General features: G+C 42.1%; 4 protein-coding genes across 5 annotated transcripts in view; 3 read left to right on the top strand and 1 right to left on the bottom strand.

Moving 5' to 3' along the window:
- nudcd1 (NudC domain containing 1) overlaps positions 1-15,100 on the bottom strand; it is a 32,285-nt gene extending 17,185 nt beyond the window's left edge. For both annotated transcript variants that reach the window (XM_079288141.1, XM_079288140.1), the window contains exons 1-6: positions 14,925-15,100; positions 13,207-13,361; positions 11,307-11,492; positions 7,690-7,873; positions 6,245-6,433; positions 346-553 (exon numbers count right to left, since the gene is read on the bottom strand). In XM_079288141.1, the coding sequence (XP_079144267.1) occupies positions 346-553; positions 6,245-6,433; positions 7,690-7,873; positions 11,307-11,492; positions 13,207-13,361; positions 14,925-15,039 (1,037 nt within the window). In that variant the 5' untranslated portion in view covers positions 15,040-15,100. The remainder of the gene's footprint in view (positions 1-345; positions 554-6,244; positions 6,434-7,689; positions 7,874-11,306; positions 11,493-13,206; positions 13,362-14,924) is intronic.
- A 278-nt stretch (positions 15,101-15,378) lies between these two features.
- Positions 15,379-17,392, top strand: LOC306791756 (transcription and mRNA export factor ENY2-2-like). Its single transcript, XM_079288627.1, has 5 exons — positions 15,379-15,432; positions 15,546-15,616; positions 15,718-15,788; positions 15,865-15,939; positions 17,116-17,392. The coding sequence occupies exons 2-5, from the start codon at positions 15,549-15,551 to the stop codon at positions 17,190-17,192; spliced, it is 291 nt and encodes a 96-aa protein (XP_079144753.1). The 5' UTR covers positions 15,379-15,432; positions 15,546-15,548; the 3' UTR covers positions 17,193-17,392.
- Positions 17,393-20,710: 3,318 nt separating this feature from the next.
- LOC306791045 (fibrocystin-L-like) lies at positions 20,711-22,737 on the top strand. The gene is made up of 5 exons (XM_079287650.1): positions 20,711-20,845; positions 20,975-21,126; positions 21,237-21,383; positions 21,687-21,840; positions 22,238-22,737. The coding sequence occupies exons 1-5, from the start codon at positions 20,719-20,721 to the stop codon at positions 22,465-22,467; spliced, it is 810 nt and encodes a 269-aa protein (XP_079143776.1). The 5' UTR covers positions 20,711-20,718; the 3' UTR covers positions 22,468-22,737.
- A 1,991-nt stretch (positions 22,738-24,728) lies between these two features.
- The window catches only part of LOC306791119 (fibrocystin-L-like), a gene marked incomplete at both ends in the record, with an annotated part of 51,347 nt that continues 50,549 nt past the window's right edge, over positions 24,729-25,526 (top strand). The window contains 2 exons of the mRNA XM_079287745.1: positions 24,729-24,783; positions 25,004-25,081. Coding sequence (XP_079143871.1) covers positions 24,729-24,783; positions 25,004-25,081 — 133 coding nt within the window. The remainder of the gene's footprint in view (positions 24,784-25,003; positions 25,082-25,526) is intronic.

The following is a 25,526-nucleotide window of genomic DNA, read 5'->3' as shown; positions in this document are numbered from 1 at the left end:
CATAAACTCATGTTTACAATGTTTACTGAGGTAATAAATCAAGAGAGAAGTAGAGTCATTTTCTCATAGACTTCTATACAACCTGACTTCTTTTTGCAACCGAAAGAATCGCTCGCTGCTGGCCGTTAGAGAAAATGCGGGTTTTAAGACACTTGAATCCATACCGCATGCAACAGTACGTACTTTGTAAGGGCACCTGCAGTATGCGATTTGGAACGCAGCAAGAGTGAACGTTTGTGCCCAAATTTCCATGAACACGAAACACCGCTGTAATGACGTACCACGGGGTTTCCGGTGTCACGGCTGTTTGTGCTCCTGAAAATACAGAAATCAAACTCTGCACACCTTTTGTCATCCTTGATGATCCAGGCGCTGGCCTCTGGGTCTACAGGCGAGTGCAGGTGGCCCTCCAGTATCGAAGGGAAGCCCTGAACCCCGAGCCTGATGCGGTCTGCCGTCAGCCTGAACTGCACCTCCTCTTTGGCGACACCCTCGGGCATGCGCACGCACGCCGTGACGTCCTCCGCCGTCTGCTGCCAGAAGTAAATTGGATCTGGGAGAGAGAAACGTAATGGTGCTCACGTTAATGACGGCCCTGTGCCAGTGGTTAGACTCATGCATAAAACATCTGATACAGTGCAGGAGTTGAGGGGAATTACTTCTGAATATTCAGCGACACTGCAGATGAGACTATTATAAAAAATGAATTATCATCCCGCAAAGGGGACTACGAGAGCCGAGCTCACAGTGAAGCTATTAAGCCAACGCTCCACAATTTGACATTTTAACCTGCAGTGTTGTGCAGAAATATGTCGTCAACCTACATTTTGTTGTGCTATTTGCATTCATTCACTTCAAATCATTCTTTCCAGATAACAACCGACAGCTCGGCCAACAGTGGATCCGAGAGGTTTTAGTCGTGTTGATCTGCTGGTGAGAATCGTGCCTCAAAACCCTGCTCACAGATCTCAATCAAATTTAGTGCAACATTAGGCCACCGGCTAAGGAACACGTTAGCTGCTTTTGGAGTTCAACCCAGCTCAACGTCATTGCCCAACATTGATAGGCTAAACCAGGCTTCTTCTAACGTGCAACTGCTCTTACTTAAATACAAAAATCTGGTGTATATAAATATAAATATATAAATAAATATATATATATAAATATATAAATAAATAAATAAATATATTAATAAATATATATATATATATATATATATATATATATTATTGCAATATATTATTGCAAAGTAGGTTTCACATACTAGGAATTTGGCGAGCCGATTGGGGCGCGACAATAATAGTAAAAAGTAAGAAAATGTGAAAATTTACAATAAAATATGATAAACAAACAGACGAATTAAGAGTACGGTACGTTAAAACAAGTATGTGAGTGTGAAGTGTTGTGCAACGGTGTGTAACTGTAAGTAAGTGTCCGAGTCAGTGGGGGTCCCGGGCAACTGCAGACAGGAAGAAACTGTTTTTTGTGTCCAAGTACCTTCTAGACGTGAATGTTGTAGCTACAGTGTAATAACTTATAGTAATGAGTTTATTAAAACACTGAATTAGTTCAGGCAATCATGACAGCCGCTTTTTCTCGGATCTCGGAACGGATCTGCTCTCACCGTCGCCCACATCGTTAAGAAGCCAATTTCTTCTGTTGCCTCTGACTCAGCACCTCCACTGGCCTGCGTTCATGCTGTGATCCATAACTGAATCCTTGTATTAGTAGTCAGTGACAACACCTATACCGTGCTGTGCGCTATAAAGTCGTCACAGAGAGAGTTGCCTTTTAAATACTGCTGGCGGTGGTGATAGCGAATATGTACCCAGAATGAGGCGGCCATTTTTGTTCAGAGCCTTGTTGGAAAATGTACGAAAAGCAGCCTTGTGTCCCTCTTTAACCTCTCTCTTAACAGTCCACAGATGCTTGACAAAATGACTTTGCCTGCCAAGTACATAATCATAAATGGAGACAACAATCCCATCGCAAAATCTGATCGGAAAAAACCTTGCAGCTTGAATCGCTTTTTCGAGAAGGAGTCAAGAGGTTGTTCACCGACAAATAGTTCTAAAATGAAGTCCCTTCGAAGCTTTTCATCCGTTAGCGATCAGAAGGGAGATTCATACGTTATTCTCCCGATACGGGTGGAAAGCTTCCTCCTCTCTGTGATGCAGCTGCGACCCATCACTGAACAGTCCACCAGCTGGGAAATAAAACAACATTCCAAACTTACGGTAATGCAGAAATACTGAGAAACCAGACAGGCGCATACCATTCATCCCCCTTCACCATGATATGCATTAGTAGGCACCGCTGTGAGCGGTCAAATCTAATAGTGTAATACTATTAATAGTGGTGGAAAGTAGCAAAGTACATTTACCCATGTATTTTGAGGTACTTTATCTGAGTATTTGCTGTTAATTGTACTTTGATGCAACTCTTCTCTACTTTCCAAATGCAGATATTGTCCATTTTACTGCACATTTATTCTGTCATTTAAACTGTTTTGAGGTTCAAAGAGATATAATCGTAGTAAAAACTAAATAAAGTACAGAATGGAGAAAAGTACTAAATATGAATACAAATGTGTGCATCACTTCATTATGCCTTCAGATGTATCTTATGACCACTTGATTAAACTGAATCCTCTGATCCGTACACAGACGACCCGGTGCCAGTCTCCTCATATACATCACTCCCGTAGAGAAAACTCTGAGCCAGAACTGTGGCAGTCCACACTCACTCTGTGATTACTGGCAAAGACTGAGCACTGAAATTGGTCCAATTATGATGCTCCGAACCAACAGACCTGCTCCGTATCTGGCAGGGCCGCGAGGAACAGACGTGTTCATTATCACCTTTTGTTGTTGCCGACTGAATCAACAAAGAAACTGATGAGAAGGGGAGAGGGGAGCTGCCAAATCTTTCATTTCAGTCCCCATTTGTTTCCTTTCCTCTGCAGTGTTCATCATTTGAACTTCTCTGTTCGGCCAAACTGATGAAAAGACACATATAACACCAACCTAGCACCTCACTGTCCACTGACATCCCTTACATCAGTGACCCACGGACATAGGTAGTGTTTTGGTTTCAGAGACTTCTCCAGCCACTCATTAGGACGCTTTCTCTCTTCAGTATCTATAATACATTCACATGTGCACCTCGTCTCCATCAGCGCACCATTAAGTGACCTCCGTCTCTCCTCCCACCTTTGCAACTCCTCTCTCATCACTTTCACGCCTCTTTGAAGATGCCTCCCCTCTTGACACCTAATCCACTTCTTCCACTCCAAAAGGAGAAAGGGAGAGCGCTGATAAAAGGATTGGCTAAAAAGCTTCCATTATTCTGCTTCTGCACCATCAACACACACACACAGTGTTTTTTTTAATCTTTTGAAGAAGAGGTTGTCTGTTTGTTTTGATGTTGTGAGTAGAACAGAGTGCGGAAGCAGGAAAAGGAAGGAAAGCCAGTTGGATATGCACATTTGGTTTTAGCTCAAAAACAGGATGTTTTGTGAATTTAAAAGGTTCTCTATACCAGGGATTCCCAAAGTGGGGTGCGCGCACCCCTGGGGGTGCGCGAGCTGCCTCTAGGGGGTGCGCGAGAGGAAAAGTGTAATGGCGGTCTGATGGTGTAATAATATTAAATATAAAAAAAAAATGTAATTTTAATTTAAAAACTGTCAGGTGGGACATCTGAAGCTATCAGTCGTATAAGAGGAGAGGGACAGAGAGAGAGAGAGGAATCGGAGGCGAGGGGAACCGAGAGGTGCGTTGGGGAGAGACCGGGAGAAGAAATCGAGCCAGAGTCAGAGGAAGATGAGACGGAGGAGACGGAAAAGGAGGAAGGGATAGCACAGACAAATCGGGAGCACATCGGCCCATCGCGGAGTCAAGGTGAAAAAAGAGGAAACGAGAGTGAGCATCAGACTGGGAAAAAAAGAGGAAATATGATGAAAAGTATCTGTGTCTGGGCTTCACTTGGATTGGCAACGCAGATTCCCCAAAGCCGCATGCGTGGTGTGCAGTGAGGTTCTGGCTAACAGTCTGAAGCTCTTATTTACGTCGCCACCTGAACACCAAGCATGCCAGTGCAAGTCAAAAGCCCCTTACATTCTTTATATCGAAATCGGAGGAGTTACAAAACAGCCAAAAACAACTGGAGTCTCATTCATGTGTTGGTCTATAAATGACGCACTACGGGCTTCATATCTGGTTACAGAATAGCGAGAAAGGGGCTACCGCACACAATCACTGAAGACGTGAGCTCGCCAGCTGCCAGAGAGATGGTGGAATGTATGATTGGGGAGAAAGAAGCAAAAAAGTTGGACATGATCCCGGTGTCCAACAACACTGTGTCGCCGCATCGATGCTTTGTCCGAAGACATCCTGGCTTTATTAGTCGCTCATTAATTGTAAATGAAATGTGATAATCTGCCTCTGAGCCTGTGCGTGTGTCCTCGCAGCCGTATTGCTCTTTAAAAGTGACGCCTTGTGTCACTGAAAGTTATTGAAACTTTGTTGCAGTGTTTCAGGGCGTTTTCACACCTTCAGTTTGTTTGCTTTGTTGCAGTTGCTCCTTTGTTCGGTTTGTGTTCACACTGCAACATTTAACAGCGGACTAAATCTTGTAAACAAATGCACGCGCGAGCAAACTGTTCTCTCATTGGTCCGATTCTTATGCGGCTATGAAGGCTTAAAAGGCTCTGTTGCTTTTTTTTTTTTTTTTTTTATTAAGGGGGGGGGGGGGGGGGGTGCGCGAACCCGGTCGGGATGTAGAAGGGGGTGCGCGGCCTAAAAAGTTTGGGAACCGCTGCTCTATACGATATTCAGAGCATTAACATAGCGGCAAACTAATTTGTTCTATGTAAAGATACATTGGAGTCTACATCAGCAGAGAGGGAAGTCACTCTCCCTCTGTGTGTGCAGTAATCAGAGCTTTTCTCTGCTTCGTTTCCATAAATATCAATCTTCTCATCTATGGCTCGGCAAGAATGTAAAATCATTCCAGTCTCTAAAGTGTGAGAATGTGTTACTTTGATTGTTCATTTTGGGCTCAGGTTACGCAATTATCATTATTTTTGACATTGTAAGAGAAAAGAGTTCATCGATTAATCAACTATATAGCATTTATATGAATGAAAAATATGTATCAATAGTAGACCTATACATAAATCCCTGTTTCTTTATGACCACGGCTGATCTGAAGACAGATTATGGTGTGGCTTTGTCAGACAAACGTCAAACGTACGAGCAGCAATAAATGGCCTGGAAATGTATCCGAGTACTCGCAGACAGATTACCAGATCTGACAGAGACCCCTGCCTGCTCAAGCGTTCCCATGGCTACAACCCAGCTGGTCAGTGCGTGCCTTTTAAAGGTAATGAGCGGAAGAAGCGAACGTTGCTCGACTGAAAACAACCAGAAGCAACTGCATGATGAATATCAACCGGAAACCGTCTCATCACAGAAATGCCAAGAAGTGAGTGGTGTGGTGATATCATGTGCCGGCCAACAGCTCAGAGTCCAGATGATGTTTGCATTTCACTTTGTTTCAACAGTTTTACAGACAGACTGGTTTGCTCTTTGGCAGGTTTTATGGCACTTTCTCGCTAAAATTATGATCAATGCCGAACCATGTCTGAAACATGAGTCGACTGTTTAAAGACTGTGATGTGATATCACGACCTTTTCTGAATTCTCTGAACAAAATCTTGAGGCAGGGTCTGAAACGGATTGTGGCTAAACACCTACAAATTTGGATAGAAGTAGAATACATAGTTCTTTCATTTTTTGTGAATCTATACTTTTTCAATAAAGTTTTACTTTTGGACTGAGGACGGAGATATTTACAGAGACTGTGTGTGTGTTTGTTTGAGAGAGAGAGGAAGAGAAGGTGAAATCAGTGGACTATTACACGCAAGTTTTATTCATTTTTACATTATTAATATTCATCGTTTGAATATGAACATTTTCAATAAATCTTCAATAAAGCTTGAAAATATGAGCGTCTCTCTCCAGCTTTTTATGGACAATAATTTGCGTATGTCATTGTTTTTCTGAAAGCGATATCAGTTTCTATATTGCCCAGCCTGTCAGCTGAATGTGTAAATCGGGAACACAGCACCATAACAACTTTACAAAGCAATAATATGGCAGAGCGAGGGTCTCTAACACAGAACATAACAGGTAGTGGCATTGATGAAATGCTGGCAGATTTCTCAGCAGCACCTCTGACCCACCTGTCTTCTCCACCTCCATGGGCTCTGGGTCAGGCACCTCCACAGGGCGACCGTCCACGTGTGTGAAGGCAAACGCTTTCTCGGAGGCCACCATCAGCCCCTTCCCCTGCGGCTCCACCGCTGCGTAGTGGGGCACCGACTTCCCCCTGAGGACCCTCGTCTTCTTCAGCTCGTACTTCTTCTCCGGCCCTGCATGATACAAAGGTGCATTGATATATATATATATATATATATATATGTATATTAGTATTTTTTGTATTTAAACTAAAGTGCTCCCCCCTCTTCCTTCTAACCACCATCGGGTGTCCACTGATTACTACAATATCTCACACAGAACAAAACTTTGAAGTCAATCAACTGGTTGCTTATTACAGCATAGCAACAGTTATATTAAAGTATCGACTCTATACTGCAGAAACACTCAAGGAGATTCAGGCTGAAACTAATGATTATTTTTAAATCATCTTTTAAACTTCAAATGAATTGTTTTGACGATCAGATTAAAGACCTTCAGAAACATTTAGATCATGTCTGTGACAGGTTTTATCAACAGTTAAATCTTTTAACCAACTTCAGTTATGATGATAACGAACTGTTTTCATAAATAACATAACATTCATCTGGTAAATGCTGTCTGATAGCGAGGTTAAGTGGTGAAAATATTCTAAATATAGCAGAAGCATATATTGTCATAGATTTATTTCGGCGTCTCAAACACAGGTTTTGCTGCTGCAGTACATTACTTTGCTCCCGCGCTGGTACTTCCTGTCTGTTTCTACTGTCTGGGGGAGTGTTGGTCGTCCTCACACGGACTATGGATAAACACCTCACACAAACTCCCTTCAATCATCTGACCTGTCCCTTCTCTTTAATACTGCTGATACTTTGCATTAAAACATTATTTTGGAGAATACCGTTCCCCTCGCCAATGATGTTCAGGAAGAATTGTAAAGCTCATTGACAAAATATAGATTTAGTCAAACATTGAGACAGTAAACAGATTATTCTACAGCTCGCAGATATCAAAGGGCTGCATCTTTAAATCCAACTTAATGAGGAAGGGACTCCCCAAAGGCTGCTCCTGGTTTTTTCTTTTTCCAATCTTTCAATCATTAGTCAGTGTCTTTCTTTCTCAATGTGTGCCAAGCACTATAATGAAGCCTCTTCTTGCCAATGTTTGCTTTAGAGTACACTAATCTCATCCGGCACATAATAATTACAGCGCAGTAATGGCAGAGCGTGACTAACTTGCTAGTATGGCTTGATTAACAAAGAATCCTGTCGTCTGCTGGGTGTTAATGTTGTGAAGATGAACATGAAAACAAAATAACAGCCTTCAAATGTAGCTCTTAATTCAGACCTAATTATGCTAATACATGCTCGTCTTGTCTCATTTGACTTCATGCTCAATTACTGAAATGATGATAGGCCAGTGAACCACCCACCATGGCCTGCGGTGTTGGCGACTGTGATCCACTCGAGAGACACGGAGTATCCACTGCCTTTGCTTTCCTGCGGGTCTTTCTGGATGCGGAGCAGCAGGACCTCCATGGTGTGGACTCCCTCCTGGACATGCGAGATGCTGTGGAGGACAGTGAAAGGCTCCCCCATATCCTCGCTGAACAGTGGCTACGGGCACAGAATCAACAAATACAATCACTTTAACGAGACACAGTGGAGAGCGGGCAAAATCTCTCAGCTTTAAGTTTTCATATAAGTAAATACAGTTCATGCAAGTGTGTAATCTGGGTCAATTCGGTGAAGGAGAACTACATTTTATAAGCCTGCTATTCAGCACAATAGATCACCATGTCAGGCCACCTCACCTAAAACAATGAAATGAAACGTTTATCTTCAGGGGGACAGGTCTGAGGTGCTATTTCACACAGCAAACGATACACATTTAATGTGTGTGTGATGATTGTTTACAATGTCACCAGAAATTGTGCCGAGCTAATTTGACCAGGAAATGAGCTGGGTAACCTCTCGGAGAGAGCACTACCTGCAGATAATAGATAAATGGAACTGACGGCCCAGAGGCACCTGAGCGAGAAATACAATTCCAACACAAAGAAACAAGTTCTTCAGATGCAAACGATGCTTCTCACACTTTGAACCTCTACTTTGAGCTTTGACCCTCAAGGAGGCGCTATAGAGTAAAGGGCCGACAGAGATGTGTCCAGCAAGCCAAATACTGGATGCATAACCTTCTTTAAAGGTAAACTTCTATTTGTAGTCTATGCTGTAGTTGTGGACTACATTGTGGATATCAGGGTTTCTAGGAGAATATCCAAGACAAACTAAATTGTGCTTATAAGCAAATATGTTGCCAAAATGTAGAACGAGATATACTTTTACATTCGGCCCACACTCTAAAAACTACTTTCAGTCAAAAGTATATTTGGTTAGATGTTGGTTTCTTTAGAAACTAATTATTGTCAGCAGCTACACATGTGGACTTAGTAAATGGTGAAAGGACTTTTATAGGCTTCAGACCACTACGCTAGATAGCCATTCACTCATTCATACAACTGACGGCAGCGGCTACCATGCAAGAAGGCGCTGTGATGCGGAGACGGCAGACTTCAGTGTGACTGCATAACAAATATCTGCTTTATGAGTGCGTTTATTACCGGTACACGCGCACAAACTACGGGGAAAGATCCCCGAGCGCTGAGACTTAAAATTAGAACATTGGACTGACTCGAGGGCTCGACTCTTCATTACAAATTCCACTCTTGAACTCTGCTTTCAGAATAACATCAAGTGTGCTTGTTCTGATGGGGAACTCTCATTTGAAGCCAAATCCCAACTGCAGCCTGTTTACGGGATAAAGTGCACAAAGACTAATCTTATCAAAGAGCTCTCATTAAAACCAGCTTTAACTGGTTTTAAAGCCTGAATTTGCATAACAGCAAGTGTAGATGCTGTATAACAGGACACGTCATCATTTAAGGGCTATGCACTCCCTGAATTTCTAAACAGGAGTCATAAAGAGTGTAAACCCTGTTTCGTTAATTCTGATATTGATAGATAATGCTGTTGTTTATATTGACATTTCTACCTTGAAATACAGCATACTGTTTTGTCAACTACTCAATATTTATTCTCTACAATAAAACTATATCATGCATACCAGGTTAAAGAAAAAGCAGGAATGGTGATATTCTGTACGTTAGCGCAGACTACTTTCTGACTTCCCTCCACGTTAACTAAACGCTCCTCAATCAGGAGTAATTAATGCATTAGTTGGGGACTATTGTCAGCCAGGGATTAATACACATTTCAGTGGGTAGGATAGAGTCATATTGTTCATCATAATGATCCCCAAGTGTAACAGTGTGGCTCAGTGATGTGTTTGAATAGATTTTGGTGGTTACACGTCTCTTTAATGGGACTTTTGTCATCCGATCAGGCCTCGACTCATTCACTGTCATGTCTGTACGCTCCGATATCGGATCTTGCTCGCATTGATCCGACCAGCCAGACCACATGCCACGGTGGCCTGTGTGGCTCGCATTGAGGTCGGATGTCCGTGAGGTGCAGACAGCATGTGGGTACAATCGGGCCAATTTATCAAACGGAGTTCTCCATCATCTTCCTCCAATGCTGGAATTCCTCTCCCGGGGAGAGCAAAGGGACGGGAGGAGGAACACCGGAGCTGGAAAACAGCTGAGCCCTGCTGTTTGAGTCCTGTTGTGTTTCTGATGATGAAAACGCGACAATTCCTGATTTTGCTGCTTCAAAATGAAATATTTTAATTGACAAAATAATATAATTGTATTGTGAAGAATTCATTGAAAAATGGGTTAATCACAGGATTAGCAAAGCTTTGTTGGCGGCATGCTTCAATAAAACAGGTCTACCAACACTGCAGGGAGGACGAGTACGGAGCAAAAATAACAGGAAACGGTTATTGTGAAGAATATTTGGGAAATGTGTTAATTCACCGTTTTACAGCGGCTCCTTTGACCACAAAACATATATCTGATCAGGCAGGTGGCATTGAAGTGTCACGTGTGGACACACATACGCAACCGCAGCTCAACTCTGATCTAAAAGTCTCATTGACACAACAAGTGTAACCACAGACGAAGGCTCAGAGGAATACGCTTCATCGGGCTTCAGATACAGAACTTTATAATAAGATCAGTAACATCTGAATTATCTCTAGCCTCATCCTTCAACTAATTTATGAGTTTTAGGGACGACACAAAAATCAAACATGGCCCGTCACCATCAAAAGTGCCTGCTGGCGGAGACAAACGTATTCGTCATGGTCATAATTAATCACCTCTCTTTATTACTAGTAATACTGCTCCTGTGCGATAACACAAAATATGCGATCACGTTGTTGAATATCACGATACAAATATTAAAATAGATATTTAAGTGTACTCAGTTCTGCCTTTCTGCTGTTTTCAGTATTCTGCTAAAACAACACAAATTGCTTTTTGTTTTGTTATTTTCTACATTGTTTTATTGAACACATTTTTAAGGTGCTGTTTTCAACCAACTCAAAAAGTCCCTGAGTGCATATCGCATATTCTTTTGCGATGTGTTTATTGCGCAGGTTGACTTCGCACTGACGATGATAAAGGGATATACTGTGCAGCCCCGACTAACTGGCTTTGGCCACTCACTTTCCAGACATTACAAGCCCGGACGCATTGTGAACAGTTGTGAACGTATGAACGGTCAAGTGACATTACAAGATGAACACATACAACATGGTGGTGTTGAGCGTAAAAGGCAGGATACATAGCAGCTTTGTTGTTACAGTCGTGCATGGTGACATACTTCCTCTTTAACATACAGCTTGCAAAGTAGCACCTTCAGTCTGTTGCTGCACTTCCACTCATTCACCAATAGAGGTCAATAAAGGGCCATGAGTAGCTCCTGCCCCTTTACTCTCACATTAGAATCTGATGGTTTTTATTACTAGTGCTTGCAACTGATACACTTCATGTCCTATCGGAGAGGCCTACATTATGGAAAACACAGAAGTTAGAAGACATCTTTGTGTATTACTTGAAGCGGTAAAGCCAGCAGTTATACTTACTTCCCACTTGGTATGGGAGCTGTCTGCCCTCTTGCCGGTGCGGAGGAGGAAGAGTCGGCCGGCGCCGTCGGAGAGAGCTGCCCAGGTCGCGGAGGTGAGGCTGAGGGACGCACAGAGACGATGCTCGCTGTGGCTGGAGTCAGCGGTGATACGGTAGACCTCTCTGGGCTTCCCCAGGGCCGTGTCCTGGATTCACAACACATCGGTCAGCACTGCATCCATGACACAGACGGATGTAGCGGTGACCACATCAATCTGTGTGATTCATTCTGTCACCTGGGATACATTCAAATAAACTAACAAGTACTTTCCAGGGCTCAACACTCACTTTTAAAAGTGGTTGTTGGGCTTTTGGTAACTCTCACTGTCAAACCCTGTTTTCTTGATTAAATATTACATTACATTACATTATATGAAATGATTCCTTTGGTGTGTAAAATGTCATTAAATAGTAAAAAATTTGTTTTGTTAGACCAACAGTCCAAAATCCAACATTTACTGTCGTATATGACGAAGACAAGCAGCAGATGAAGAGGGAATCAGAATGAAAAATGTTGCCTTTCTTTGCTTGAAAGGTGACTCAGTTATCAAACAAGTAGCCGTGTCATTGTGTGCCCATCGCTAATTGATTCAGCACTAGTGGTGGAGAAAAGCATCGGAAACAAAATCCATTTTGTCCCTAAAATGAGGGGAAAGCGTGGTTGAATAATGTTCTCACTGCTACTGAACTATCGAACTGCATTCTTTAAGCAGTGCAGTGATGACTCACAGACGCACTTAATCAAAGCGGCGAACTACGGAGGAACACAAAGGTCACTGCTCTCATGCTGAAAGGGGCATTTTCATCCCATAACAACATTCTGTTATTAACATCCGATACAAAGACACACAGCAGAACATGAGGTCCAGAGTATTCGTCCTGCTCAAGAGCCAGGTGACAATATCCTGAACATGAGAGCTGAATAACGTAAAAAACAACGTGTAACTCATCAAAGAGAGACGAAACTGTCATGTGGCCCGCCCATGTGACTCGGCCTCACATGTAATTCAGATGCTCATTAGTGTTAGATAGATATGCCACCGCGTGAGCTTCAATTACTCCTTGCGTGAACTAGCAGTGTTTCATAAGGACCGTGCAGCGGTTGCCCCGTTGTTGCCATGGAGCGTGACACTGCGTATTATATCGATACCTAAAGCACGACGCACCTTTGAGACCATTAGGGTGTAGTGACCGTCTGTGTGCAAATGAAAAGGCTCGTGAGGGACGGTAATTACCATGTGATGATTGTAATTAGAATTTGAGCAACATATTTTCATAAAAGGCAGATTTAATGATGCCACTGAAAGCCAGAAATACTGTCTCCCAGGATTACAGCCTGATGATCAGCATTCAGGCCACCAATTATCTCTAATCACAGTCAATGATGTCTTGGACATAAAAGAAGTCTCTGCTGAAAAGGTCTCTGGGCTAATTTTGCTCATCGTCTTATTATCTTGGTTTTGGGTAACGGACCTGGATCGGTACCATAAGTCAATTACGTAATCACACAAGGACTCATCCAAAACTTTAGCTTCCGTGCTGATTCATACGACGGACAGAAGACGGGATAAAAACTTTCCCCGTGAATACTGAGGCTCTCACTGCCTCTCTACGTGTCTCTAGTTGTGCATCTTCAACAAGAGAACAGCTTGTAAAACATTTGAAAACGTGATTTTCTCCTGAGATCACATCAGAAATGCATCGTGGGCTGATGCTGCTATTACACAGGTAGTTGGTCACCACCTGCTGGTGTGTCAGGTGCATTAAAGTCCACCAGCAATTCAGCTGTCACAACATCAGAATCACAACCATTAAGGAACAAGGACTTGCCAGAAAAAGCAGGAGGAGGTAGAAGCTTACCAAGGTGACGGTGAGGCCGAGAACCCGTCCTTTGCAGTCCACAAACAGAACGCTGTCTTCATACCACGGGTCCAGGTGGAGGTAGTTGTACATGCCAAAAGCACGCATGTGTTCCAGGGTGTAGTGAGTGTCCTTCAGCTTCACTTCCTCCACAGCTGCAGGAGAGGCGGGGAAGCAGAAATGTTAAACAAGGCATAAAAATGCACATTTCAATGTTTTTACTAAAAACACAGTGGACCCCTGGATCAACATGCGTTTAATCTCAGAGTTCGTCAACACTAGGGTCATGACTAATCTGTGACAGATTGTGACACTGGCATTGCTGATCATTTTAGTATGTGACTAAATACAACTAATTAAAAACAGAAAAAAAGCAGCTTAATAAGAGAAGCATGTCCAAAAACTTGTTTGTTCCTACATTGTATTAGGACTCATGGAAATGCATGTCTGCTGCTGTGGCCAAATGAGTGGAAAACAACAGTCTTTCATTGTCTACTTGTACCTTTACTTTCATGTTCTGACTGATTTCTTAACTAGACCTTCATCACTTTGGTATTTTCTGTGTGTTTTATATACTATTGGCACTCCACACCTCTCAGTGAGCCGTTGTAGACGAGTAAAAGCAAATCATTCCTGCCAAATGCAATTTAAAAAGTTGATGTATAGCCTCCTCCGCCTCCTCCACAAACTAAATCTTGCCACCGGCTCCTCGCTGTTTTCTAAGTAGATTTCCCAACTGCATTTCCTTATCTTGTGCTGTTTTCAATGCCGTGCACTGAACCTAAAGGACATTTCCCACATTGTAGACAATAGAAATTCCTCACTGACTAGCAATGCTTTCAGTAGACAGCTAACGTTAGTTGAGTTTGTATACTATCAAAACATTGTTGTCATCACTATAATCTGCAGTGAATGCAAATTATGTTAAATTACTCCTTTTTTTTGTTAGAAGCCACTTAAATCTGGGGTGGCCCAACTATGGCCCCCGGGCCAAACACGGTCCGTTGATTGTTATTCAATATATTAATAGCTATCTCTCTGTCTGTCTTAAACTTGGCACAGAAACCAATATATTACAGAATATTAGACTCACATTTGCATTATAATCTGTTCAAATGGCCCAAAAAGCAACACAGATATTTGGCAATTTCTGCCTGTTTTAACTTGACTTATTTACACTAACCCTAACCCATCATAGTGCTTTAAGTGGGCATTTAGGCCACGCACGTACGAGAGTTTAAAAGTATGAAACTAACCTAAATTACAACAGCAGATACATAAATGTGTTTGTAATATGTGGGCACACCAGTAACCAGAGTAAAGTCAAACTGATTAGTTTAATTTTCTATTGCACGAGAGGTTTTCTCGTCCAGAACCACCGACTTTGTTTCTCACTTTTTTGTCACTGGTTGAAAACTAGGCATTCACTATTGTTTAGCCCGCGAGTCCTTATTTACTTTCTATCTATGGCCCACAATTTTAAAAAGTTTGTCCACCCCCTTTAGCCACTGGGCGACAGCTGGAGCAGCTTTCAGCGTCATTACTTGGCTTAACAAAAGCACGTTTTCCATTATTAGCAACATGCTAATCAAAACAACTCAGCCCGTTACTCGTGTTAGCTTACAGCTGTGATAGGTGTGATGAATTAGAGCTTTCAGTGGGGTATCAGTGCTAGGCTAGCACTCCTGCTAACTGTGCTGCAAGTTAGTTTCTCTCACCAGCATCCAGCTCAACGCAGTACGTTGGTATGGCGTCCAGAGATAACCTGTAACTTTCAAAGCTGGGGTCCAACAGCTCTCTGTTGACCTTCAAGGTATAATTCGACGCAGCCATGTCTTTGTAAATGTGACAGGCTTGTCCACAAGTTGGTGGGAAGCAAAAGATGCTGTGGAAGTCACACGTTTCCTGTTGTGTGCGCACCCGGAGACATTTGTACAGCGGACATGTGCTGCTCGTGCGCTCATGGGAGTTTGAGTTCTTGTATTTTCTCTCAAAGGGTTTTCAATACATGTTTTAATACATTTAGCCGTCCCAACGAAGACGCATTCGTGCGGAGATAAAGTGCAATACATGACCTCTTTTTTTTTTTTTACCAATGACGTTGTCGGTTTGTGGCGAATTTAGCGCCGCCAAAGCGGAACCTTTGCGCTTTTAACGTTTTTAGACGGAACGTTTATGTGAAGGAACCGTGTGTTCCGCCAGCTGATCCATCTCGACAAAAGAAAGGTAACGTCTAATAGCGAGCAAAATAAAACGTTTTTTTAGTAGCTAACGTTACATTCTCCTGAAATCGTTGAATCCAAACGGAAACGTCTGCTGTTTGTGTGTGATTTAAACAGATCATGAGCAAAGACTCCCAGATGAGGGCTGCAATAAACCAGAAGCTGATAGAAATGGGGGAACGGGAGCGGTGAGTCGAGCTTTACTCTTCAGGGATTTGTGGTCGTGGAATTGTTTTAGAGACAACGGGTTTGTTATTCATGTCAACTGAATACAAATGTGTGTCCGCAGCTTGAAGGAATTGCTCAGGGCAAAGCTGGTGGAGTGCGGATGGAAGGATCAGCTGAAAGCACACTGCAAAGGTATGTTGTGCGAGTGTCTCTGTGTGTAACGGGGCGTCTGTGAACCTGGCGTTACTGATCGGTTTGTTTTGTGCAGATGTGATCAAAGAAAAGGGTCTGGAGCACGTCACCGTGGAGGACCTGGTCACAGAAGTCACACCAAAAGGCAGAGGTACGGATCTTTAAATGCAAACGCAACAGCAGGGGGTGGAAGAAGTACAGATAATAACCAGGATGAGTTCTGTTATTCATGAGCTTAATGTGGGGTGGTGTATAGAAACTCCTACTGCACAGTCAAACTTTGGCTAAAGCCACAGAACTTTATTTGAAATGCTCATAACATCACGTATAGATGTGATAAGTTGTATTCATCCCACACACAGAGACATTCAATGAGATGTCACGTTAAAACAACTCGAACACGATACATGTATGAACGTGGACTTTAAAGTAAGTTAATATAAGGTACTTAATACAGTAGTCCTCATAAACAAATGCAAGATATTTCCATTTGGTGCAGCCGTAAGAAACGTGGAATATTTCAGCATTTGTGAACATGATGCTTTAAACAAGTGAATGCAGAACATTTACACAATACTGCGAGAAAAACGGACTTTGATTATCTAAAACCTGAACTGAAAACTTAAACTTGAAAAAAAACTGAGTGAAACATAACTGAAAAAAATTTCCTTAAACTTAGAAAAAATGAAAAAAGCTTAATTTCAAAATCTAAACTTAAAATACCTAACCTTACAGCTACTATATGAGGGGGGCATTGGGGATAACTGGATATTTAAATAGGTTAAAGTACTGACGACAATTTTTTTTTATTTCAATGTTCAAACTACATTTTAAAAGATTTAAAAAATAAATATATAATGTCCTTGGTCATCTGTAAATTGCTTTTGGCTCCACATCTTGCTAGTTTGCATCTGGCATGTTTCTGAACACGAGATTCTTAATACTCAATAAAAGTTGATGAGCGCAGTGCGTCAGTTAAAAACTATGTAAGATGTATATCTACGTATTTCATTTTTACCATCTCTAATCTTTTTTGTTACAATTGCACAATAGTTGCTGAGATCATTATCACGTACTAACACAGCATGCCAATGTCTTTCAATCCAAGCTTCACAGACACAAATGCTGTAAACATAGATGGCACATTGTTGACCTGTGTAGAGACTGTGGTAATCTACGAGTCATCTAGTGGCTGTGATTCATGGTGCTGCTGTTCTGAACTGCAGTTTCCTGAAATGGATCAGCAGACATGCCTTTTATAATGCAGTCAACAACATCGGTGTAGTGATCATAGTGTGCGTTACTGCTCCTTCTCCCTCCGATGCAGCACTCGTCCCGGACAGTGTGAAGAAAGAGCTGCTGCAGAGAATCCGAGCGTTTCTAGCTCAACACGCGACCTTGTGAATGGGACGGTTCATCATCTGGACTTTTACTCACAATTAAAATCCCAAACTGATGTTTGTTCTCATTGTGAGCGACGCTCGAGTGTTATTTTCTGTTTATTTTGTATCGTGTGTTTTCATATTGATTTTAGTTTGTTGTGCAGCAGTTTTGGAAAAAAAAAGAATAAAACAAATAAAGTCATGCCTATTTTTGGTCATTGGGGGTCCTGACTTTTTCTTTGACCCGTTTGACTTGATGTCCTTGTTCAAACCCCCCCCCCCCCCCCCCCCAAAAAAAATGCTGACCCCTTTCATTTGTTTTTCAACCTACCACATGGTAAGTAATATGTGTTTTAAAATAAAATAGACTGAATAGACAGAAATGTCATTGTCTGCCTCTCCTACTTGGTTATGGAGATTCTTCAGGACACTACGTCAGAAGACCTTTGTTTGGAAACTACTCTCATCATTGTCATTACAGAGAGCTTAATTGTTGCGTCATTTAAAAATTGCTTCCTGAAGACAAAGAACATCTTGCACATCAAACACCTCGTGCACTGAGCTCATGCTGCTGCCGTTGTGCAATTTGCCTTTTCAGTAATTGTGTTTTCTTTAGCATCACTCGGAGGAAGTTCATGATCACACGTCTTACATCACCGTCTGAACCCACGGACAACATATCTAGAACTTTTTTTTTTTTTTTCCCAAGTTTCCAGACTTCATGGAAAGAATTTGTCATATGAGCGTGCAGGCTTTAGAGAACACTGACATTGACCGGGGGGGGTAATTATACTTTTTGGACTATTTTTAGTTTGGTGCGTGGGCGGTGTGAGAGCTGGTGGTTGTGTCTGCATACAGGAGGCTTCAGGGTTCAACCTTCATTTGCTTTTTTCACTCGCCCAGTCGGCCCAAAGTCAATTTTTACTTTCCCCCATATTTAAACGGCTTTATTCATTGGCGGTTAAGTTAATTGTCATATTTAATCTTAATTGAAGTCAATTAATATGGAGTTTCGGCCACATCCTCTGACATCAGTTTCCAGGATAATTAAAATGCATAAAGACTGCAGTCCAAATGTTCTACTTACTTTGAGTGCATGCTGCTCTTACAAAGTGCTTACTGTTGCATGCAGTACGCATTCAATTGGGACACAGTACTTCAACACTATTGGGAGATTTTCCTTTAAAAATTTGATTTGTTTTGGCCGCTGTGTCTTTCTTTTATTTGGACATTTTATCGACTGACAAACTGAATTATTCATGATGGAAATAATTTGTTTTGAAATAACGAATGGAAGGCATTGGACAAAATAATCAACTTTCAGAGGAAAACCACTTGTGCTTACACTGGAACATCTGGCTGTCTGTTACAGTAGAGATCCTGAAGTTAACCCCAGAATAAACAGCCAAAGATGTTCTCACATACTGCAAATGCTTCACTAGTCATAAGATGGGATTTCTGTACTTTTTGTACGTTTGTCAAAGCTTTTACACCAGAATCACTTGCTAGTTTCTATATGTTGTAACAGTAAGTGATCATGTTTGCCTGACCACCACTGCATAGTTTCCCTAAAGTCTCACTAATGCACAGTCAATTTACACTCTGATCCCGTGCTGTAAGTGGTCAAAGTAAACCCCCTATCCAAATGTCATATGTTTGTCCTTCTTGTAATGATAATCTGGATTTTATATTACCGTATACAATATAATAATACATTATGGATACAACAGAAGTTGCCCTCCAGTACATTAATCTGTCTTCCTCATCTTTTCTTGTCTAACAACATGATTGATGGTTTGAGCAAAAGAAAAGAAAGAATAGCAGAGCTGCCATTATCTTCTTAACACAAAGGCCTCAAGGGGCTCCGCTGTGAGAAAGCACAACAATTCTTTCTAACCCGGAGGCACCTGTCAGTATTGTGAGGAGATGTAAATTAGTTAACAAAGGAAAGGCCACTTTATCTATAGAGCACATTTCATTACTGGGAAACTGCTTCACATTTCAAAGAAAAATAAAAGGAGAAAGAGACATAGAAAATGAATCAAATATACCCTTCATAGGCCTGAGGACACAGTAAGGTGATGGTCACCAGTAAAAGCATCTTTACCACCAGCAATGAAGGCCTCCTCCAACATCTGTAATATGTCAACTCAGCAATACTGCAAAGCTCCAGGCCGTCTTTATGTAAACATGCGGTGAGAGGAGGGATGGCTTACAGACGTTATATTACTGTGATAATAATAAGGCCCTTTTAAGCCACATTAGCACCTCTGAGAGCCTGCGATGCTCATTACACACCTGAAAACAAATGTCAGCTGGTTTGTGGAGGGGTTAGTTAGGGTTTGTTCATACAGGAAGTGATGTAACTCTATGCTCTGTAGGAGTGTTGAAGGACATGGGGATTCAAGTGAAAACAGCACAGACAAGACAATGATGGAAACTGGTGATGATTAACACTGACGCTACAGCAAGAGTTTGATTGATGTCTGTTCAGCATGTCATCATGAATAACACATCAATACCTTGTATGGTGTTGCTGTGCTCTGTGGTTGTTGCTAAATGATGTGTTGAAATTGTCCGTAATCATTCCTAAAGCTGCAGAGCGTCATAACTTTATTGACACAAGATTCTCAATCAGACTCTACTGACACAGTTAAACTTCAAATGAATAAACCTCTGCAGACAACACATCTGCGAGAGAAAGTCTTAGATTCGGTTGTGTGTCTTTGCATCCAGGTCCTCAGGATCACGGTTGGTGCTCGGGTTACACCTGCCAGAAGAGAGTGTCTCTCTTCCACAACATCGTGGCCACCGGTCGCTCCTTCGACGTCTTCTTCACCAGCGTCAGCCCTCAGAAACTTCGCCTCATGATGCTCAACGCTGATCCATCTGAGGTCAGAATATTAGATTTTCGTCAATAGCTACATTTTCCGTTGCAGAATTCATTCAATGTGACCTCCTGAGCTCTTGAATTTAAAAACAGAAGTCTTCTGGTCCTTTGTCACTTTTCACTAAGACACCGGTTGCTTTTTGATTGTGCAGAGCATCATAGTGTCAGTCTTCTACTCAAAGCCGCAGCGGTTGGACGTGTACGTTGACAACAATCTGGTTGCTCCAACTAACGTCCTGTGGAACTCTGCTAACACCGACTACACCCTGAAGAAGCCCATCTATCCAGGTACTCCTGCTTTACAAGCAAGGTAGCCATGTCCAGTGTCTTTTTGCTGTAGGCGTAATCACATATGTGGAGGAGGCTAGATCACGGGCCTTTGAATTTGACAAAATCTTATTTCATTCAGCAATCTGTTCATCTGTCTTTTATCCCTCCAGGTCAGTACGACCCCCAGCTGAACGCCACTCTGGGCACCAACTACTTCGACCAGGATTACAAGATGCTGAGGGTCGCGGTGAAAGGCTCCCAACCGGTGGAGATCCGAACCTCCCCGGTTCTCTTCCTCTCCTTCGAGCTGCCCGCCGTGACCGAGGAAGAGTTCTTCGGAGACCGCCTGATTCAGAACCTCGCTGCGTTCCTCAAAGTTCCCCCAAACATGATCCGAATCACCAACATCATCCGGGAGGATGGAGGCGCGCGGCGCAGGAAGAGATCCACAGGCTTGAGGGTGGAGGTGGAGATCAAGAAACCTCCGGTCCAGCAAACCACCAACACCACCAACGGTTGGTGGGAGAATAAGTCTCATTTCCGTGTTGACATTAGTTTTTATAGCCTGTTTCAATGTCTAATATGAGAACACTGGCTGAGAAATCCAGGATGTTTTGTCACAGCTTTCCCTTTCGTCTTCTCAGATGAGGAGGACTTCGTGCAGTTGAAGAACATCGCTGATGATCTGGGTCAGGCAGCCGTTTCCGGAAACCTCAGTCAGTCCATCGGCTTCAACGTCTCCTCGATGGGCATCATCCCTCCTCCTCCTCCGTCATCTGACCCCAGCTGGAATGAGGTGACTGTCCAGATTTCACCATGACAACATCTGCATAGTAAAAACTACACAAACAATATCAGCTTTACGCGAGTGCTCACTGGTTCGTGGTTTCTGCTTTGAAATCTCAGGAGGCCATGGAAGAAGTGACGAGGGAAGAGCCGACGGTGAACTACGTGTCCAGCGTGAGCGAACTGCTGCTGATCGAGGAGCCGATAGCCGGGGAGTTTGTGGGTCCTCTGCACCAGCAGCCCAGTCTGATGGCTGTGGACGAGCAGGTGAGGCACCGCACAGCTGCTGATGAATCTGAATTTTCCTCAACTAGAGCCATCTCAGAAGCTGCTTACAAGGCCTTCTTAGCTGTAGGAAACCATATTTCCTTTATTGGAAAAACTTGATTGATTAAATGTACACAGAATATGATTCTCACTCACCATTTTATTGGGATCAGGTTTGAGCTGACACCAGAAATAAAACATTATAGGATGGCAGCCTAATCTCTGGAAAAGTGAAGGAGACTCACAGCAAGAAGAGTCACCACCGTGTTAAAGTAGATGCTTCTTTTGTGCCGTTGTCCGCAGGGTAACTGTGTCTCTATGGGAGTGACCACTCTCGCTGTCACAGTCAGCCTGAAGGACGCCAGTGGGAGCAGCGTCGGCGGACTGGAGGGAAACACCACCATCCTGTTCAGCACCTGCTGGGCAAACTTCACCGACCTTTCCATTCAGAACAGCGGTACGTCTGCGTCAAACTTTTAAAGATCAGTCCTACAAAAATCGCTAGATTCTTGACGGTTTTTGTTCCTCATTTTAATTTTACCTTTATTAACTGTCTTCCCCCCTGAGAGGAAATCAAGCTTTTCAGCATATAGAGCGAAAATAATTAGTCAATTGACAGAGAAATAATCGTTTGGTTGTTTTTAAAGCAAAAATATTCTCTGATTCCAGTTTCTCAAACATGAGGATTTGCATATTTTCTTTGTTTTATTTGATTGTAAACTGACTCTTTGTGTTATGGACTGTTACATTATGACAGATCATTAATATTCACTGTGGTGCATCCTCGCTGAGCAAGCAGCCATTAAAAGAAACATGCAACGCAAATCACCACAATAATGACTCTCTCCCTGCAGGTGAGAACCTGACCATGGTCTTCACCCTGAAGGAGTGGGGCACCAAGTCTCGCGCCTTCTCTGTCAAAAACAATCCGACCACCCAGACGCCCCCGTCCACAGGCGGGCCGCAGTGCACCCCCGACAACAGCGTCTTCAGCTCCAGCACCGCCGTGTCTGCCGGCAGTCTGTGTCTGGTCAGCGTCATCTACGCTGTGGCCTGCTGCTCGGACTGCGTCCCCATTTGCTAGATAGTTCTGTGAAGCTGAGAGGGTTTTTATGAAGGATACCTCAACACCTTGGCAAACAAGTCTGCTGAATTTAAAAATATATGTAAATATATAGTGCACATAGCTGGCTTTTCTTTTTCCGGGCTAAATTTTTCACTAAGAATTAAACAAAAGAATACGGATTTATGGTTTTTCAAAACTCATAGTTGACCAAGGTAAAAAGCCAAAGCACCCACCCCTCCCCTCTGCAAAGACTGTGTTTCTTTCCTTTGTTGTATTATGTCTAAATGTGTGTTTGATATGGTTATTCTCAGGGTGTAGGATCCAGATATAGATTTCCTCTTGTAAAACATGTGCAATCGGTGCTTAACGCCACTCTGTAACAACATGGAGATATGAAGTTTAGATGTTTTTGTTGCTTTAAAAAAAACTATATTCTCTTTTCAATAAATTCTATTTGTCATTGATTACACATCTTCATTGCATCCGTGTTTTTCTTTATTAATCCGGTCCTTTTTCTAATGCCGAGTGAAGACTCTGTCCATGGTGCTGAAGGGAGCTGATTGGCTTTGTGGTGTGGCAGCAGCAGGGCGATATGTCTGCGCCTCACTAGAGGGCGGGAGACCCCGTGGTATATCCTCAATTCATCCTCAACTGAGTAAGTAAGTGTACTTGTATGTGTATTTGTGTATGGGTGTCTGTTTAGTTGTACATTTGTGCTGTCTATTTGTTCTGTTTTCATACAAAGCACTTACGACGATTTTCGATATATATATATATATATACACATATATATATATACATGTGTATATATATATACATGTGTACATATATATACATGTGTATATATATACATGTATATATATATATGTATATGTATATATATATATACATATATATGCATATATATATATATAAAGCATAAAGTTATGCAGTATTTATTGCTGTAACTTAGTTTTCTTTTTGCATTTTACATGTAGCCTACATCAATCTGACAGTGGTGTTTCACAGAAGTGGCAAAAACATGATAAATGTTGCTATGTTTTGCATATAATCCACACTGTAAACAGTGTCATTTTGCTTTTGACAGAAGCCATTTCACTTAATGGTGCACATTATGTTTTACATAACATGTAAAACATAATGTAAAAAACATATGTAAAACATATTATGGCGTCATTGTGCTCCCCAGACCCACCGGGTAGCAGAGAAATATAACGTTACAGTTATGGGATGTTACTTACCCTTACGTTACATGTTATACGTCAACTAAAAACCTCAACCTGACCAAAAGTCAGACAAGATGTACAGCAGGACACGTAAAACACGTTATCACTCGAATATCAGTCTACAAGTTAGCTCCGTTACCAATTTCGGCGACACACAAAGCATTTCTATGTCTCCATTTCAGAGTAACTGTGGGCTGTATAATTGGTGTTAACCTAACAGTTAGCCGTTAACATTTAACGTCAAGTGTCCGTTTTAATAAAGTGCCGTTTAACGTTATAGCCCCATTTGCGCAAAAGTCCGTCGCCTAATTTTAATGACTGAATCGTTTTAATTAGTAATACGTCGGATGTTGGCTAATGTAAAACGTTAGTTGATATACGTGTTACAACACGTGCAAGTAAGCTAGCTAGCTCACGGGACTAAAATGTTTGCAATGTTAGAATTAACGGATTTGACACTCAATGTATCAATAATGGTGTGACACAATATCAACTGCACTCATAAAACATGTGCAAACACTAACGGGAAGATTATATCAGATGAGAGCAGATGTAATTTACCTGTTACAATCCAGGCTGCAGGTTGCGCTGAGGTAAAATGGCCGACTGAAATCCTGAGTCACTTCCGCTTCTGAACCAATCTTGAATGTTTCCCGGCAAAGCATATTCATACCATATACATACGTTTTAACTGTTTCAATTTAATTGTATTCACAATTCACTGATTTATGCTGATTTTAAGGAATTTGAAAAGTTATATTTTATAAATATAAGTATTTAAATAAAATTAAATGGTTTCAAATACTTAATGATAAACTATGCCATGATTAATTTTTCTGAGTGTGTATGACCACTTTGGGCGTGTTCTGGGGAGTTTCACTTCCCTGTTACTCATCAAATGTATCTATCAAAAGAGCCTTGAAATACGCCCAGTTCTGCCTCACGTGGAGGACTGTACCGACTATAACGGTACTTTTGGTGTTAAACGTAACTAAGGGCGACACCATAGCACACTGCGGGTGAAGCAGCCGTGATACCTCGGAAATCTCCGCGATGTATTCCCAGATGAAGACGGTGGCTTTCATCCTCTCCTTCTGGTGCTGCTGCAGTGAGTAACCGGTCACAAAGTACCATATTTATAGAAGTTCATAAAATTTGCTCTTTCTTTTTAAAAATGGAGTTCCGTCGGTCTTGTTAGCGCCTTTTTAGATGCGGACATTTTTTCTTAACTGCCACTGCTCGCCCACTACACTGAAAGGGGGGGGGGGGGGAGGGGGGTACTATGTATCATTAATAAATATAATTATATTATTTAATGTGTATTTCAGGTGCTCAACGTGTTGACTACGTAACTCCACATCGAGGCAGCTCAAATGGAGCAACAAGACTCATGATTACAGGAAGCGGTAAGAGACGTTACTATGGAAGCCCGTTTCCGCCACTGTGAGGAAAAAATAAAGGTCCTGTTACAGGACAAAGACCAAGTGACAGACAACAATTAATTTGTATTTATTAAGCAACAATATAAATATAACTAACAATGTTCTTTATATACAACCTGGTCGGAGCTCTGCTCACATACCTTCAGCATGCACTGGGCTGTAGCTGTGTAAATATATTTTGCTGTGATTGCATTCTGCCTTTTAATTCTTGGACAGTTTGATGTTTTTCTTGGAGGCTAAATTTAGCTCCGTGTTTGGTGTCAAAATGCCGACGTGAATTGTATCCTTCATCACCGACACGCCTCATAACACAGAAGACGGACCCGTTGTTCTCCTTGAAGCACAAACATGTATTCGCTTTCCCATCTTTCATTACATTTTATTCCCTCTGCATCAATTGTTCTCTTCG

The sequence above is a fragment of the Melanostigma gelatinosum genome, assembly GCF_949748355.1.
Source record: "Melanostigma gelatinosum genome assembly, chromosome: 17".
Taxonomy (NCBI): Eukaryota; Metazoa; Chordata; class Actinopteri; order Perciformes; family Zoarcidae; genus Melanostigma; species Melanostigma gelatinosum.
Note: the sequence above shows the minus strand (reverse complement) of the source record. Positions and strands in the feature narration are given on the sequence as shown.

Excerpts from the sequence above, each read along its gene's own strand:
- LOC306791756 (XM_079288627.1), top strand. The coding sequence starts at position 15,549 with ATGAGCAAAGACTCCCAGATGAGGGCTGCAATAAACCAGAAGCTGATA. Across the intron at positions 15,617-15,717 it reads GAAATGGGGGAACGGGAGCG|CTTGAAGGAATTGCTCAGGG; the intron begins GTGAGTCGAGCT and ends GTGTGTCCGCAG. Across the intron at positions 15,789-15,864 it reads GCTGAAAGCACACTGCAAAG|ATGTGATCAAAGAAAAGGGT; the intron begins GTATGTTGTGCG and ends TGTTTTGTGCAG.
- LOC306791045 (XM_079287650.1), top strand. The coding sequence starts at position 20,719 with ATGATCCGAATCACCAACATCATCCGGGAGGATGGAGGCGCGCGGCGC. Across the intron at positions 21,127-21,236 it reads CTGACCCCAGCTGGAATGAG|GAGGCCATGGAAGAAGTGAC; the intron begins GTGACTGTCCAG and ends TTGAAATCTCAG. Across the intron at positions 21,841-22,237 it reads CCTTTCCATTCAGAACAGCG|GTGAGAACCTGACCATGGTC; the intron begins GTACGTCTGCGT and ends CTCTCCCTGCAG.